The sequence below is a fragment of the Mirounga leonina genome, unplaced genomic scaffold (genome assembly GCF_011800145.1).
Source record: "Mirounga leonina isolate KUSES-001 unplaced genomic scaffold, KU_Mleo_1.0 Mir_168, whole genome shotgun sequence".
Lineage (NCBI taxonomy): Eukaryota > Metazoa > Chordata > Mammalia > Carnivora > Phocidae > Mirounga > Mirounga leonina.
In genome coordinates, this window is record NW_023270426.1 from 19221238 (window position 1) to 19237136 (window position 15899).

A 15899-nucleotide genomic window follows, 5' to 3' on the forward strand; every position below is an offset into this window, starting at 1 on the left:
TGCTGCAGGCCCAGTGCCAGCCCAACTCCGAATTTGAATTCAGGACCCTGAGATCAAGACCTGAGCTGAGATCAAGGATCAGTGGCTTAACTGAGCCACCCAGGTGCCCCCATAATGGCATTCTTAAATTATATTTTATGACTGTTGGTATAAGGATAACTATAATCCACGCTGGATTCATTATTATGTTAATTATCATTACACGTTTCTTCTGACTTTAAAAGAAATTAAAATTAGAACATTTCCTCGGGTCCCTAATACTATCATGGCTCCCAACACCGCCTTTTAAGTCAGCCCTGCTGAGTGCTCACGCTGTTCCAGGAGTTGCAGTTGCAAACAAAACACTCTTCCTGGAGCCTACAGTGTAGCTAGGGAGAAACTGACAATAAAATAAGTACATTTAGCTTGCGAGTCGGTTAAGAAAATAAGACAGATAAGGAGAATATGGAGTCTTGAGAAGAGTGGCGATTTAGGTAGAACGGACAGGGAAATCTTCACTGGGAAAGTCGTGAACAAAGACTTGAAGAAGGATTGGAACATGCCAGGTGTATATTTGGGAGAAAAGCGACAGAAGAGAATGAAGAAATCAGCATAAAGAACAAATCCTAAACGCAACGCTCCCTAAAGCGTCGCTCCCGAGTTACGTATATCCGGAGTTTACAAGCGAGGTCGCAGAAGGTCACTAGAAACAAGTGCCCGCCGCAGCAACCTCCATTTTGCTTTTGGGCACCTACCCAGGTGGGTTTACGCCTGGCCCACATTCTTTTCCCTCTCGTCAGCATGGAGGCCGGTTTTCTTCCCGTCCGAATGAACATCAGAAAAGCGCGGTGGCGGGGGTAGAGGAGCAGCGAGGGCCAGCCCAGGCAGAAGGAACTAGGGTCGTCCAGTCTGCCCTCATCCAAGATGGCGGCGCAAACCTCGCGCTTTGTCCGGTCGGCGGTGCACGTGCTTAGCCCGCCTCTCGGGCTCGGCGCTCGGGGGCGTGTCTACGGCGGGGCGGGGGGGTGGGCTTGCGCCCTGCGGCCTGGCCTTAAGTCATCTGCGCCGCGGTTGCCACCTCTAGCGCCACTTTTGGCGTTCCGTGGTTTTGGAGGGGAAGATGGAGCCGGTGACCGTCGCGCCTGACAGCGGCGACAGGCCGGGGGCTCCGGCGACCTCAGGCCTGTCGGCTTCCCAGCGTCGGGCCGAGCTGCGGCGGAGGAAGCTGCTTATGAACTCGGAACAGCGCATCAACCGCATCATGGGCTTTCACAGGCCCGGGAGTGGCGCGGGTGAGAGCCTCCCGTCTCCCCTCACTCTCCGTCCGGCCCACCGCTTTGAGTCTTCAGGATTATTCTTGCTTTCCCTCTAACGCCCCGCTGGCCTTTTGACAAAGCCCTGCTCTGTGACCTACCCTCTTGTCTCCGCTTCTTAGGTGATGCCACAAGTTCTCACTTATTAACCCCCGGACGTTTCTAGTCCCTCTCCTCAATTTTCCGTGGGCTTCGCTCCGAGATTGTCCCCATCTCTGCCCCAGGCTGCGAAGCCTTGGCTCCTGAGTCCCCGCCTACGCCATGGTGCCCTCCACCCGGTTATGCTAGAGAGCCCCTTTTTCGTCCCCCACGCCCTCCCTTCTTGAAGGGCGCACCTTTTATCCCCTGTCAGATTGCTCTGTTGTACCCCTCAGGAAAATGGCTTGCTTTTATTTCTCTTCCAGATGCTTTCCCTTCCAGTGCCTTTCCTAGCGTCTCTCTTCCTTTTGCCTTTCGCTGTTATTCTGTCGGCCCTCCGGAGCTTGTGTTTACTGAACTGCTCCCTAGTCCTTCCTACGTGGAAATGGGACTCTTATGGTCCTATCCTGGTCTGTGTCAGTGCCCTCAACACTGTCATCCGCAGGCTTTCTACAACAGGAAAATAACACTGGGTGACCATTATTTGTACCCCCAACAAGTGGGACGTGCCCACCTAACGGTCTTCTCTCCTAGTGTGCTGAGATTGATGTGATTGATGTCAGGAACCGCATTTCATTTTATTTAATTAATTAATTTTTTTTTTAAAAGATTTTATTTATTTGACAGAGAGACACAGCGAGAGAGGGAACACAAGCAGGGGGAGTGGGAGAGGGAGAAGCAGGCTTCCCGCTGAGCAGGGAGCCCGATGCGGGGCTCGATCCCAGGACCCTGGGATCATGACCTGAGCTGAAGGCAGACGCCTAAGGACTGAGCCACCCAGGCGCCCCAAGGAACCGCATTTTAACCCTAAAGAGAGTTCCTCATTTCTCGCCCAGTGCGTGTACAATTCAATGAATATTCATGTGAATATTTATTGAGCACTTAGTAGGTGCTAGTGTTCTCTAAGTTTCCATTGATTGCCTTTAGTAATTGACTTTTATTGAGTGTTTGCAAGCTACTTAAAGCTTTGTGATTTCTGTGGGCTTTAGGTAGACAGACCTGAACTTTTCAGATAGTTTACAAGTTACCAGGAAAGGTAAGAAGCGCTATTTGAATTTCTTCTAAACAATAGTTAGAAGACACATTTCTCCCTTTAATGATTAACAGCAGGATATTTCTTCCAAAGGCATTTATTGTCCTTCTCAAGCTGTATTCTGTATTGTGTTCTTTTGCTTTGAAAATTCTGTCACTAAAGGTTTTGTTTTGCTTTTAAAGCAGAACAGCATCCTCAAACTGCTTAATTACCTACTAATGGCTCCCTCACTACGATAGGGAACAGTAGCTCTTCTGCAGGATATGCCACACCCTATGCTGACAGGACTCTGGATTCAGAAATGGAATATTAAAATACAGATTTTGAAAAGCTTTAATGATTTTATATTTTTAATCAAATAAGCTAGAGCAGGCAATCTAGTCATTCTTCTGGGATATATTATCCATGAAAACCTGGTCTTTATAGCTTGCTCCCTCCATGACCGTCTTTCCCAAGTTGTCTGCTAGTCTTATCTTCCTGCTCCCAGTTTGGGTTGTATCCTCTGCAAGAATACCGTTTTGGGGTGATACATATTCTGAGGGTGTAGAGGAAGGAACCAGTTTATGTTTTACGCAGAATCAGTTTTTAGATTCAGAGACTGCAGAGTTCCAGCAGTAGCGGCATATTTTTTAATATTAATATGAAAGGTGTTTGCCAGTATGTACTACATAAGGCTTCTAAATTTCTTTTCTCAGAAGAAGAAGGTCAAACAAAATCAAAGCAGCAGGACAGTGACAAACTGAACCCCCTCACCATTCCTTCAGTTTCAAAGCGAGTAGTGCTAGGGGATTCGGTCAGTACAGGAACAACTGACCAGCAAAGCGGTGTGGCCGAGGTAAAGGGGACTCAACTGGGAGACAAACTGGACTCTTTCATTAAACCACCGGAGTGCAATAATGATGTAAACCTTGAGCTCCGGCAGCGGAATAGAGGGGACCTGACAGCAGACACTGTCCAGAGGGGTTCTCGCCATGGCCTTGAACAGTACCTCTCCAGATTTGAAGAAGCAATGAAGCTACGGAAACAGCTGATTAGTGAAAAACCCAATCAAGAAGATGGAAATACAACAGAAGAATTTGACTCTTTTCGAATATTTAGATTGGTGGGATGTGCTCTTCTTGCCTTTGGAGTCAGAGCTTTTGTTTGCAAATACTTGGTAAGAAACATAATGGAAATTGCAAATTGGCTATAGAATGAGTGCTTTAAATCCATGGAATTGATTGCCAGTATTTACCATATTCATGTGGCTGCTTGGAGATATAAACTGCTATTCACCTTAGATATAGATGAAATGTTCTGGTTAAATACAGAGCCCAATAATAATTGCTTAACTCTTTCTGTATTCTAGGTAGCATTCTGATGCTTTACGTGTATTAATTTATTGAACCTCATCCTTCTGACTTTGTGTTTTATAGATGAGGGAATGTGGACCCAGAGATTAAATCATTTGCCCAAGGTCACATAGTTACTAAGTGACAGCTGGGCTTTAACACAGTCAGTTTCTTTCCAAAACCAAAGGGTAAAGTATCTACATGTACTATATATTAATTACCACTTTTTATTTTTTATTTTAATTTTTTAAATTTTTTTAATTTTTAATTTTTTTAAAGATTTTATTTATTTGAGACAGAGAGAATGAGAGACAGAGAGCATGAGAGGGAGGAGGATCAGAGGGAGAAGCAGACTCCCTGCCGAGCAGGGAGCCCGATGCGGAACTCGATCCCGGGACTCGATCCCGGGACTCCAGGATCATGACCTGAGCCGAAGGCAGTCGCCCAACCAACTGAGCCACCCAGGCGCCCTAATTACCACTTTTTAAAAAGATTTATTTATTTACTTGACAGAGACAGCGAGAGAGAGGGAACACAAGCAGGGGGAGTGAGAGAGGGAGAAGCAGGCTTTTCGCAGAGCAGGGAGCCTGATGCAGGGCTCGATCCCAGGACCCTGGGATCATGACCTGAGCCGAAGGCATACACTTAAGGACTGAGCCACACCAGGCGCCCCAATTACCACTTTTCAAGTAATTTGAAACCTTAAAATACAGTTCCTGTGGTCCTGAACATGATGTAATTTTTTTCGTGATTCAGCAAGCACTTCAGCATTTTATAATGTAGTATCATCATAATGGCAGTCCGTCTTCTTTGTGCCTTCACGTGCCAGGAGAAATGAAGAAAAGCATAACTCATAGTTCAGTGTCTTGCTCTTAGAAGTATTTCCATTCACTAGACATTTTAAGAATACCTACCAACTACCGGGCATATAGCAAATTTTTCAGATAATTAAAGTTTATATTATTCAGCAGGAAAGTTTTTTTAAATCTATTTTATGCACTTTTTTTTTTTTAAAGAGAATCTGTTGTACAGATCTGACATTAAATTGTCATAGCTTTCAGCATTTAGTGAGATGTGTAGCTGCTTTTTTTTTTTTTAAGGGTGCTGTGCTTTTAGGATTTTAAAGTTATGTCCTATTTATGTGTGAGGTTTTTTTGTTTTTTTAGTTTTTTTGCTATCAGATTTTCAGATGTTATTTCTCACTGCTTTCACTATATGTCCATCTGGTAATGTTTGCTCTTTCTCTCCCTTCATAATATTTTTAATTTTAGGAATAAATCTAAATCAATTAATTTTTTTTTTTTAATTTTATTTGCTTATTTGACAGAGAGAGACACAGTGAGAGAGGGAACACAAGGAGGGGCAGTGTGAGAGGGAGAAGCAGGCTTCCCCCCGAGCAGGGAGCCTGATGTGGGCTCGATCCCAGGACCCTGGGACCACGACCTGAGCTGAAGGCAGACACGCAACGACTGAGCCACCCAGGCGCCCCCTAAATCAATTATTGTTTGGGTCTTTTCGATTTTCTTGTGCAAGAAGCAAGACAACCACACCATTTTATCTATAGTAAGAATAGCTTGTCCTTTGGATGCCAGCAGTATAGCTAATGAGATAATTTCTTGTCCCAGTGTCTGGGAATGTATGGCATCCAGTAAGTACTTGGCCTTTTCTGTGTGCTTGGAAATTGTTGGTTGATTACGTCTAGATGAGAGAGATGTTACTGCATGATGTATTATACATCTATTGCCACTGAATACTCTAAATCATTTAAAGAATAAGTTTTTGTGAGAGTAGACATTTTGGGGAACATCGAAAGAATGTGACTTGACTTGAGAAACATGTTTTATGATAAGGAGATCCAGTCCCTTTATTTTTTTCACCCTTGTGCAGAAGCAAGACTGCTTTCAGCCACTAAAATTAAATATATGTGTATTTTTTTGCTTGGAATTTTATAGCTGCTGTTAGTTTGATTTGTTGTGATTTGAATGATGATGTTGGAAAGACATAATTTTATCTTCTATCTTCACAGTCCATATTTGCTCCGTTTCTTACTTTACAACTTGCATACATGGGACTATACAAATATTTCCCCAAGGTAAATTAAAACTTTTTCTAAATTATTGATGATGTATTTAGACTGATTGATGACTAGATAATTTTAAGAACTTAAAAAAAATTAGTCATACTCATGTTCTGAATCAGTGCTACTAGAAGTGTCATTGGCCCACCATTGCTGATCTTTTTTTTTTAAAGATTTTTTATTTTATTTTATTTATTTGACAGAGAGAGAGATAGCGAGAGCAGGAACACAAGCAGGGGGAGTGGGAGAGGGAGAAGCAGGCTTCCCGCCGAGCAGGGAGCCCGATGTGGGACTCGATCCCAGGACCCTGGGATCATGACCTGAGCCGAAGGCAGACGCTTAACGACTGAGCCACCCAGGCGCCCACCATTGCTGATCTTAAAAACTATTTATTTCTGTTTGTAACAAGTTAAGTTCAGAACGTGAGTGATTAGAAACTTTTTGGCAATTTGACATTGCCATAACATTTTTTTCATATTTTACAAAAATGTTGGTCCATCATGGACTGGGGGGAAAACTTAACCACTGAGTTTGAATAATACTTTTCTGAGAAAATGTTCAGTTTAATTACTTAGTGAATTTATTAATCCATTTTATCTGTAATAAAGGAAATTAATTTTAAAATGCATTCATTTATCTTACTATGCTCCTTACTGGATGCCTAATAACAATGCACTGTATCTTTAATGTCCAAGGGCCTGGTATTTCCAAGAATTATTTGGCCCAAGTTGCAGAACAGAATCATGGAGAGTGTCAGTGTTTACCTAGTCTGCTTAACTACAAATGTATACACAGTTTTGTGGGACTTGGCTGGCATAAAAAGTAACCTCACTGATATAATTGAGTTTTGTGTGAGGGTTCTGTTTTTTTTTTTTTAAAGATTTTACTTAAGTTATTTGAGATAGAGGGAGAGCGAGAGAGCATGATCGGGGGGAGGGGCAGAGAGAGGAGGAGAAGCAGGGTCTCTGCTGAGCAGGGACCCCGATGCGGGGCACAATCCCAGGAACCTGGGATCATGACCTGAGCTGAAGGCAGACGCTTAACTGAGCCACCCAGGCACCCCTTGTGAGTTTTTTACTGAAAAACAGCTACTTGGTCATTTGCTTAGTCGTTTATAATGCACTGATAGACCTCTGTGTGTCTTCAGTGGGTTTGAAACATATTTATGAAGAGTCAAGTAGGTTATATATACAAAGTAAAAGAATACAAAAAGAAATGTAATTTTCTTTTATTTGTAAATTTAATTGAATTTTTTTGGATGATACAGATGTATATTTATTGAAAGATTGATAGTTTTCCAATAGCAAAGTTTTTTGGTTTTGTTTTTTTAAAGATTTTATTTATTTATTCGACAGAGAGGGAGACATTGAGAGAGGGAACACAAGCAGGGGGAGTGGGAGAGGGAGAAGCAGGCTTCCCGCTGAGCAGGGAGCCTGATGCGGGGCTCGATCCCAGGACCCTGGGATCATGACCTGAGCCGAAGGCAGACGCTTAACCGACTGAGCCACCCAGGCGCCCCGCAATAGCAATGTTCAGAAACAGCAAAGATGTCTACTAATAAATGACTCATTAAATTATGGCATATCCATTCAGAATGATGAAGCTCTGATATATGGATAATGGTAAGCTTGCCAAGAAATATAAAGAGAAGAAAACAAAATGCAGAGTAGGAGCTATAGTATGCTACTTTTTTCATAAAAAGGAGGAAAATAGGGGTGCCTGGGTGGCACAGTTAAGCATCTGACTCTTGGTTTCAGCTCAGGTCATGACCTCAGGGTCCTAGGATCGAGCCCTGTGTCAGGCTGCACACTCAGCATGGAGTCAGCTTAAGATTCTCTCTCTCCCTTTCCCCCTCCTGCTCGTGCTGTCTCTCTCTCTCTCTCTCTCAAATAAATGGATAAAAATCTTTAAAAAAAAAAAAAGGAAAATAATACATATTTGATTTTCTTGTATATGTATGAAGAAACTTTGGAAGTTTTTTTTTTAAGATTTTTTTTTAAATTTATTTGAGAGAGAGCACATGTGGAAGTTGGGGGTGGGGGAGAGGGAGAAGTGGACTCCCTGCCGAGCAGGGAGCCTGATACACGGCTCAATCCCAGTACCCTGAGATCTTACCCTGAGCCAAAGACAGCTGCTTAACCAACTGAGCCACACAGGTGCCCCTCAGCTCAGGTCTTGATCTCATGGTTGTGAGTTTGAGCCCCATGTTGGGCTCCACACTGGGCATGTAGCCTACTTTAAAAAGAAAGAAAGAAAAAAAAAATCTTTACAACCCTGAGATCGAGAGTCGCACACTCCATTGACTGAGCCAGCCAGATGCCCCATACACTCTGGAAGAATATTACATGAAATTATTAACAATGGTTATTTGTGCTAGGAATGTGTATGTGTTACTAGGTAAATGGGGGAGAGAAAAGGAAGGGAGACTACTGTATACTTTTAACAAAACATTTTGTTGTAACTTTTTTTTTTAAGATTTGCTTAAACTTTATTTATTTTAAGGATTTTATTTATTTATTTGACAGAGAGAGAGAGCACAAGTAGGCAAAGCGGCAGGCAGAGGGAGAGGGAGAAGCAGGATATCCGCTGAGCAGAGAGCCCAGTGTGAGGCTCGATCCCAGGACTCCGGGATCATGATCTGAGCCAAAGGCAGACGCTTAACTGACTGAGCCACCCAGGCACCCCTTATTTTTTATTTTTTAAGATTTATTTTATAAAGGGGCGCCTGGGTGGCTCAGTTGGTTAAGCGACTGCCTTCGGCTCAGGTCATGATCCTGGAGTCCCGGGATCGAGTCCCGCATCGGGCTCCCTGCTCGGCAGGGAGTCTGCTTCTCCCTCTGACCCTCCTCCCTCTCATGCTCTCTGTCTCTCATTCTCTCTGTCTCAAATAAATAAATCAAATCTTTAAAAAAAAAAAATTAAAATTAAAAAAAAAGATTTGATTTATTTATATCAGAGAGAGCAAGAGTGCGTGTAGGGGGTGGGGAGGGAAGGGTAGAGGGAGAATCCCAGGCCAACTTCCCACTGAGCACAGAGCCCATCGTGGGGCTCGATCCCAGGACCATGAGATCACAACCTGAGCCGAAATCAAAAGTCAGATGCTCAACTGACTGAGCCACTCAGGTGCCCCAGGATTTTTTTCTTTTTTTAAGTTATCTCCACATTCAACATGGGGCTCAAACTCAGAACCCTGAGATCAGGGGCGCCTGAGTGGCTCAGTCGTTAAGTGTCTGCCTTTGGCTCAGGTCATGGTCCCAGGGTCCTGGGATCGAGCCCCACATCGGGCTCCCTGCTCCACGGGAAGCCTGCTTCTCCCTGTCCTAATCATCCTGCTTGTGTTCCCTCTCTCGCTGTGTCTCTCTCTGTCAAATAAATAAATAAAATCTTTAAAAAAAACCCTGAGATCAAGAGTTGCATGTTCCACCAATGGAGCCAGCCAGGTGCCCCTTATGACAGTTTTTATTTTTTTATTTTTTAAAGATTTATTTATTTATTTATTTGAGAGAGAGAGAATGAGAGACAGCAAGCACATCAGAGGGAGGAGGGTCAGAGGGAGAAGCAGACTCCCCGCCGAGCAGGGAGCCCGATGCGGAACTCGATCCAGGGACTCCAGGATCATGACCTGAGCCGAAGGCAGTCGCCCAACCAACTGAGCCACCCAGGCGCCCCCCTTATGACAGTTTTTAAACTCACAGAAATGTTCAAAGAATTGTGCAGTGAACTCCCGTTTATACTTATTACCTAAATCTGTAATTAACATTTTGTTATATTATCATGTATCTATCCAATTTATCCATTTTCAATCCATCTTTTTTTTTTGATGTATTTCAAAATATGTTGTAGATGTAGACGTCAGTATATTTTACCCCTACACATTTTGGCCTATATATCATTAACTACAATTTAATAGTGATCTGTGTTTTTTTTTCCTTTTTTTAAGGTAAAATTCTCATACAGTGAAATGCTCAAGCTGTTAGTGTACCATTTAATGAGTTTTGACAACCTGTGAAACCCAGATCCTTTCAAGGTTTAGAACGTGACTGTCAGGACATTCCACCATGCTCCTTTCCAGTCAGCTTCAGCCCCTACAACCTGAGGGTCTGGTTTCCTTCTTTTTTTTTTTAAGATTTTATTTATTCATTTGAGACACAGAGATACAGAGAGAGCACACGTAGGGGGAGAGGCAGAGGGAGAGGGAGAAGCAGGCTTCCTGCAGAGCAGGGAGCCCGATGCGCGGCTCGATCCCAGGATCCTGGGATCATGACCTGAGCTGAAGGCAGACGCTTAAGCATCTGAGCCACCCAGGTGCCCCAGATCTGGTTTCCTTTTTCCCACCGTAGATTAGTTATTGCCTCTTTTATTTTATTTTATTTTTTTAAGATTTTATTTATTTGTTTATTTGAGAGAGAGAGAATGAGAGACAGCATGAGAGGGAGGAGGGTCAGAGGGAGAAGCAGACTCCCTGCCGAGCAGGGAGCCCGATGCGGGACTCGATCCCGGGACTCCAGGATCATGACCTGAGCCGAAGGCAGTCGCTTAACCAACTGAGCCACCCAGGCGCCCCTGCCTCTTTTAGTACTTCACTTTTTTTTTAAGATTTTAAGTAATCTCTATACCCAACATGGGGCTTGAACTCACAACCCTGAGATCAAGAGTTGCTCCACTGACTAAAGCAGCTGCCCCCGTTTTAGTATTTCATATATATGGGATCATTCTTATACATACTTTTTTGTACAAGGATTCTTTTATTCTGCATAATTTTGAGATTCATCCATGTTGTTGAGTGTATTGGGCCATCCCCCGCTTTGTTTTTTCTGAGTAATATTCCATTGTATGAATGTATCCATTTGTTTGTCTGATCTCCTGTCCAGAGACATTTGGTTGTTTCCAGTTTTTAGTTATGTCTAAAGCAGCTGAGAATTTGTATGAATCTTTTTCTGTATATAAGCTTTGATTTCTCTTGGGTAACAGCTTTTTATATTTAAAAAGTTTCTTGGCTGCCAGAGTAGCTCAGTCGGTTAAGTGGCTGCCCTTGGCTTAGGTCATGACCCCAGGGCCCTGGGATTGAGCCCTGTGTTGTGCTCCTTGCTCAATGGGTAGTCTGCTTCTCCCTCTCCCTCTGCCTCTCCTCCTTGCTCGTACTCTCTCAAAAAATAAGTAAAAATTAAAAAAAAATATTTAAATAGGTTTTTTAATCATGTGACTGGATCTGGTGATACCAGATCAACTAAGTAAATGAAAATTCAGCCTTAAATGCCTTTAAAAATTAGACAAGGGTGCCTGGGTGGCTCAGACGGTTAAGCGTCTGCCTTCGGCTCAGGTCATGATCCCGGGGTCCTGGGATCGAGTCCCACATCAGGGAGCCTGTTTCTCCCTCTCCCTCTGACTGCTGCTCCCCACTGCTTGTACACTCTCTCTCTCTCTCAAAAATAAATAAAATCTTAAAAAATAAAAATAAATAAAAAATAAAAATTAGACAAGAAAATTTCATCAGGAAATAGATGTTCAGTGATACCCTACTGCATGTGTAACAAGTATGAATTCCTTTGCATGACCGCTAGAGCTCTACAGAATGTTCCTATGATTCTGTCACAAATAGCTCTGTATTTTAGTATGGCTATCACTCTTCTGACTTTTGTTGTCTAAGACTTACCTCCAATAAGATTTCTCCTCTCATTTTTGTCCATCTAAATCTTGCTCATTTTTTTTTTTAAAGATTTTATTTATTTATTTCACAGAGAGACACACACAGAGAGAGGGAACACAAGCAGGGGGAGTGGGAGAGGAAGAAGCAGGCTTCCCGCCGAGCAGGGAGCTGGATGTGGGACTCGATCCCAGGACCCTGGGATCATGACCTGAGCCGAAGGCAGACACTTAAGGACTGAGCCACCCAGGCGCCCCTAATTTCTACCTTCTTTGAGCCACTGTAGTAGTAATGTTTTTCCTGTTTTTGTCTTGTGCTGTTGTATATATCTTAAATAGTTATTTATGTTTTGCCTTTCAAGATAAGACTTTTTTTCACTTTTGATAACATGAATGGTGTCTTTCCCCTAATGCCTAGCAGTTTGCTGCTTTACATATTATATGCTTAGTAAATGTTTGTTGATATATTACTGATTGATGTTCTGAAACTTCATTAACGGCTTTGAATCAGGCAAAAATAGCAGCACTGATAATATTTGTATAGAGCTTAAGTAGTCTTCTGAAAGCTGTAAGATTTATTGAAGTCTTTCTGTGTACAGGGTGAAAAGAAGATAAAGACAACCGTACTAACAGCTGCCCTTCTATTATCTGGAATTCCTGCTGAAGTGATAAATCGATCAATGGATACCTATAGCAAAATGGGCGAAGTTTTCACAGATCTCTGTGTCTACTTTTTCACGTTTATCTTTTGTCATGAACTCCTTAATTACTGGGGCTCTGAAGTACCATGAAGCTTGCAGCACTCAGCAGGAGAAGCTTACCAAAAAGCACCTTCTCTTCTATAGTGCAGTGTCTCTAAAGGAGGCAAATGGGTTTACACCTTTATGTAATTCTTGTACTTGATAGGCGTTGTAAAATCATTTGATTAGGAATGGAATGGCAGGTTCCCTGATTTAAAAGCGTTGAGTTTATATTAATACTGATGTGAAGAATAGACTTCCATTGTCATTAATTGACTTTTCTTTGTTTAATTAGAATCCCTAGTCTCCACGTTTCTCTAACTTCTAAGATTTGTAATTCCTCTTTTGGGAGCTGAGCTGCTGCTTTTGGAGAGCAGATGAACATGGTCTCAGCCAGCCCCAAGGGCTGCAACTTGTATTTGTGTTGTTCTGTCCGAAAAATGGAGCCATCTTAAAAATAAAATGAAAGAAACTGAATGGTCTAATGTTAAGTCTGCACGTGTTAACTTATAAGGACTAAATAAGGTAGCCAATTTTATCTTTTCTTGTCGAGTATCTTAATTTTTACTCCAGTGCAAAAAAGGAGTAATGAAAGAAATTATTAACATTCATACATGTGAAATTAGAAAGCATTTATGAAGGTATTTATTTTAATTTTTATTTATGGAAAATTATTTTTAAATTTTTTAAAGATTTTATTTATTTACTTGACAGAGAGAGAGCACAGGTAGGCAGAGAAGCAGCAGAGGGAGAGTGAGAAGCAGGCTCCCCTCTGAGCAGGGAGCCGGATGCGGGACTCATTCCCAGAACCCTGGGATCATGACCTGAGCTGAAGGCAGACGCTTAACTGAGCCACCCAGGTGCCCCTATAAAAATTATTTTATTATCAAGCTCATAATTGGGAATTTTCACTTTTGAGTGTTCAATTTCTAGAAGTAAGATTTTTAATTTATTTTTATTTACTTTTTTTTTTTAAGATTTTATTTATTTGACAGAGAGAGACACAGCGAGAGAGGGAACAGAAGCAGGGGGAGTGGGAGAGGGAGAAGCAGGCTTCCTGCAGAGCAGGGAGCCCGATACGGGGCTCAATCCCAGGACCCTGGGACCATGACCTGAGCCGAAGGCAGACGCTTAACGACTGAGTCACCCAGGTGCCCAGGAGTAAGGTTTTTAAGCAAACTAGAATAGTATGATTAGTATGTATAAAAATTGGATTTGAAAATTGACTGGGGTATGCAACCCAGTATCATAAATACCCTTTTAAATAACTTGGTAACACTATCATATATGGAAGATTATAAAACATTAAGCATTATATTGCTTAATATTACATTTCCTTAAAATTTTTGTATGGCCTATTTGATTAATCCTTGTGAAATTATAAATATATGTACCTTTTTCTTTATTATTCCTGAAGTCTTTATTTTTTTTTAAAGATTTTATTTATTTGACAGAACACAGGCAGGGGGAGCACCAGAGGGAGAGAGAAGCAGACTCCTTGCCAAGCAGGGACCCCGATGTGGAGCTCCATCCCAGGACCCTGGGATCATGACCTGAGTCGAAGGCAGACGCTTAACCCACTGAGCCACCCAGGTGCCCCCAAGGCCTTTATTTTTGTCATTTTACTTTGACCCAAAATAATAGAATATAACTATAATTAAGTGTATTCCTCTGACTTAGGATAAGATTACAAACACAGGTTCTTCCTGATTCCCTAATGAATCTAGTATCTAGAGGAGAATTGGAAAGCACCCTTGGGGGGCGCCTGGGTGGCTCAGTTGGTTAAGCGACTGCCTTCGGCTCAGGTCATGATCCTGGAGTCCCTGGATCGAGTCCCGCATCGGGCTCCCTGCTCGGCAGGGAGTCTGCTTCTCCCTCTGACCCTGTGCCCTCTCATGTGTTCTCTCTTTCTCTCATTCTCTCTCTCTCAAATAAATAAATAAAATCTTTAAAAAAGAAGAAAAAAAAAAAAAGAAAGCACCCTTGGATTTGTCATTTCCCCTCCCAGTCCCTGGGAAGACACTGGTGGTCTTCAATTGCACATATTTACTTTTGTTTCTTTATTTTTTTTGTTCTTTTGTTTCTTTTTTTTTAAAGATTTTATTTATTTATTTGAGAGAGAGAGCACATGAGAGGGGGGGAGGGTCAGAGGGAGAAGCAGACTCCCCGCTGAGCAGGGAGCCCGATGCGGGACTCGATCCCGGGACTCCAGGATCATGACCTGAGCCGAAGGCAGTCGCTTAACCAACTGAGCCACCCAGGCGCCCTGTTCTTTTGTTTCTTAAAAAAAAAAAAAAAAAAAGGCCTCATTTAGCCAGTTGACAAATGCGAAGCTTTAGTACTTACAGATCATTATCGAATCTTTTCAGAGAGAAGAGCTAGCTATAATATATCTGTCTGTTGGTGCCATTTTTCTTTATTCAGCCAATTGGCATCTTCCTAATAATTTAAGAATGTTTAATAATACTGCACGGAAATGGCAGTTTCTTAGTGTTGGGAATAATTTTTTAGTTAAAAATTTCAAGGACTTGAAATGTATATGGGTTAAAACTAGATTGAAAAGTGACATCTTCAACCAGTAGCTTTCTAGTCTGATTAGTTGTGTAAATGGATGTATGTGCATCACCATTGGCACTAAAAACAGCAAGAGGGTTATGAGACAGAACTGGGTTAATTAAATCAAAATCTGCTTTGGAAGTCAGGGCATTTTGTTAAAAGTTATGTATTGGAGACATACTGGACTATAATTACTTCTTTTACCCACCCTAATAGTTAAAAACAGCTTTTTCTGGGACATAGAATTGCTGTGAACTTTACATAAACATCTTGTGAATATAAAAAGCCTTTCAGGATTGTCACATGAATGGGTTCTCTTAAAGAGGAGTTATAGGGGCACCTGGGTGGCTCAGTTGGTTAGGTGTCTGGACTCTTGTTTTCTACTCAGGTCATGATCTCAGGGTTATGAGATCCAGCCCCAGGTAGGGTTCCATGATCAGTGGGGAGTCTGCTTGAGATTCTCTCCCTTTCCCTCTGTTCCTCCCCCTACTTGCACCCTGTCTCTCTCCCTCTGTTTCAAGTAAATCTTTTTTGTTTTTTAAAGAGGGAGTTAGAAATGATGTATCTTGAAAACAGGTCTGGCCTGGGTATCAGATGCGTGGGTTACTGGTTCCAGTTTAGATTCCGAAAAGATGAGTGACCTAGGATTAAGTTTGTTTTTGTTTCCAGAGTCTCAGTTTTCTCAATTAAAATAAAGACATTCAAGTATGTGATTTAAAAAAATCTGTTTAAGCTGTAACATTCAGTTTTGCTTGGCCTCATCCAGTTTTATGGCTTCAAATACTGCATTCTTTTTTTTAAGATTTTATTTATTTGCATTCTTAGACATTTTTTTTTATAAGATTTTATTTATTTATTTGACAGAGATAGGGAGAGTAGGAATACAAGCAGGGGGAGTGGGAGAGGGAGAAGCAGGCTTCCCGCTGAGCAGGGAGCCCGATGCGGGGCTCGATCCCAGGACACTGGGATCATGACCTGAGCCGAAGGCAGACGCTTAATGACTGAGCCACCCAGGCGACCCCCACATTCTTCAACATTCTATAAAATGCTTATGACCCCTGTGTCTCAGATAAGTTCTTTTTTTTTTTT

General features: G+C 42.2%; 1 protein-coding gene across 2 annotated transcripts; it reads left to right on the forward strand.

Moving 5' to 3' along the window:
• Positions 1 to 997: 997 nt before the first annotated feature.
• CAMLG (calcium modulating ligand) lies at positions 998 to 12792 on the forward strand. 2 transcript variants are annotated; one of them, XM_035014157.1, is made up of 4 exons: positions 998 to 1271; positions 3159 to 3619; positions 5821 to 5886; positions 12114 to 12792. In XM_035014157.1, the coding sequence occupies exons 1-4, from the start codon at positions 1100 to 1102 to the stop codon at positions 12303 to 12305; spliced, it is 891 nt and encodes a 296-aa protein (XP_034870048.1). In that variant the 5' UTR covers positions 998 to 1099; the 3' UTR covers positions 12306 to 12792. The 2 variants fall into 2 exon arrangements, with proteins under 2 accessions (XP_034870048.1, XP_034870049.1); XM_035014158.1 differs by lacking the exon at positions 5821 to 5886 and having other exon boundaries at positions 1004 to 1271.
• Positions 12793 to 15899: the final 3107 nt, after the last annotated feature.

Coding starts and splice junctions, on each gene's coding strand:
- CAMLG (XM_035014157.1), top strand. CDS start 1,100: ATGGAGCCGGTGACCGTCGCGCCTGACAGCGGCGACAGGCCGGGGGCT. Junction 3,620..5,820: donor CTTTTGTTTGCAAATACTTG/GTAAGAAACATA, acceptor CTATCTTCACAG/TCCATATTTGCTCCGTTTCT. Junction 5,887..12,113: donor TATACAAATATTTCCCCAAG/GTAAATTAAAAC, acceptor TTCTGTGTACAG/GGTGAAAAGAAGATAAAGAC.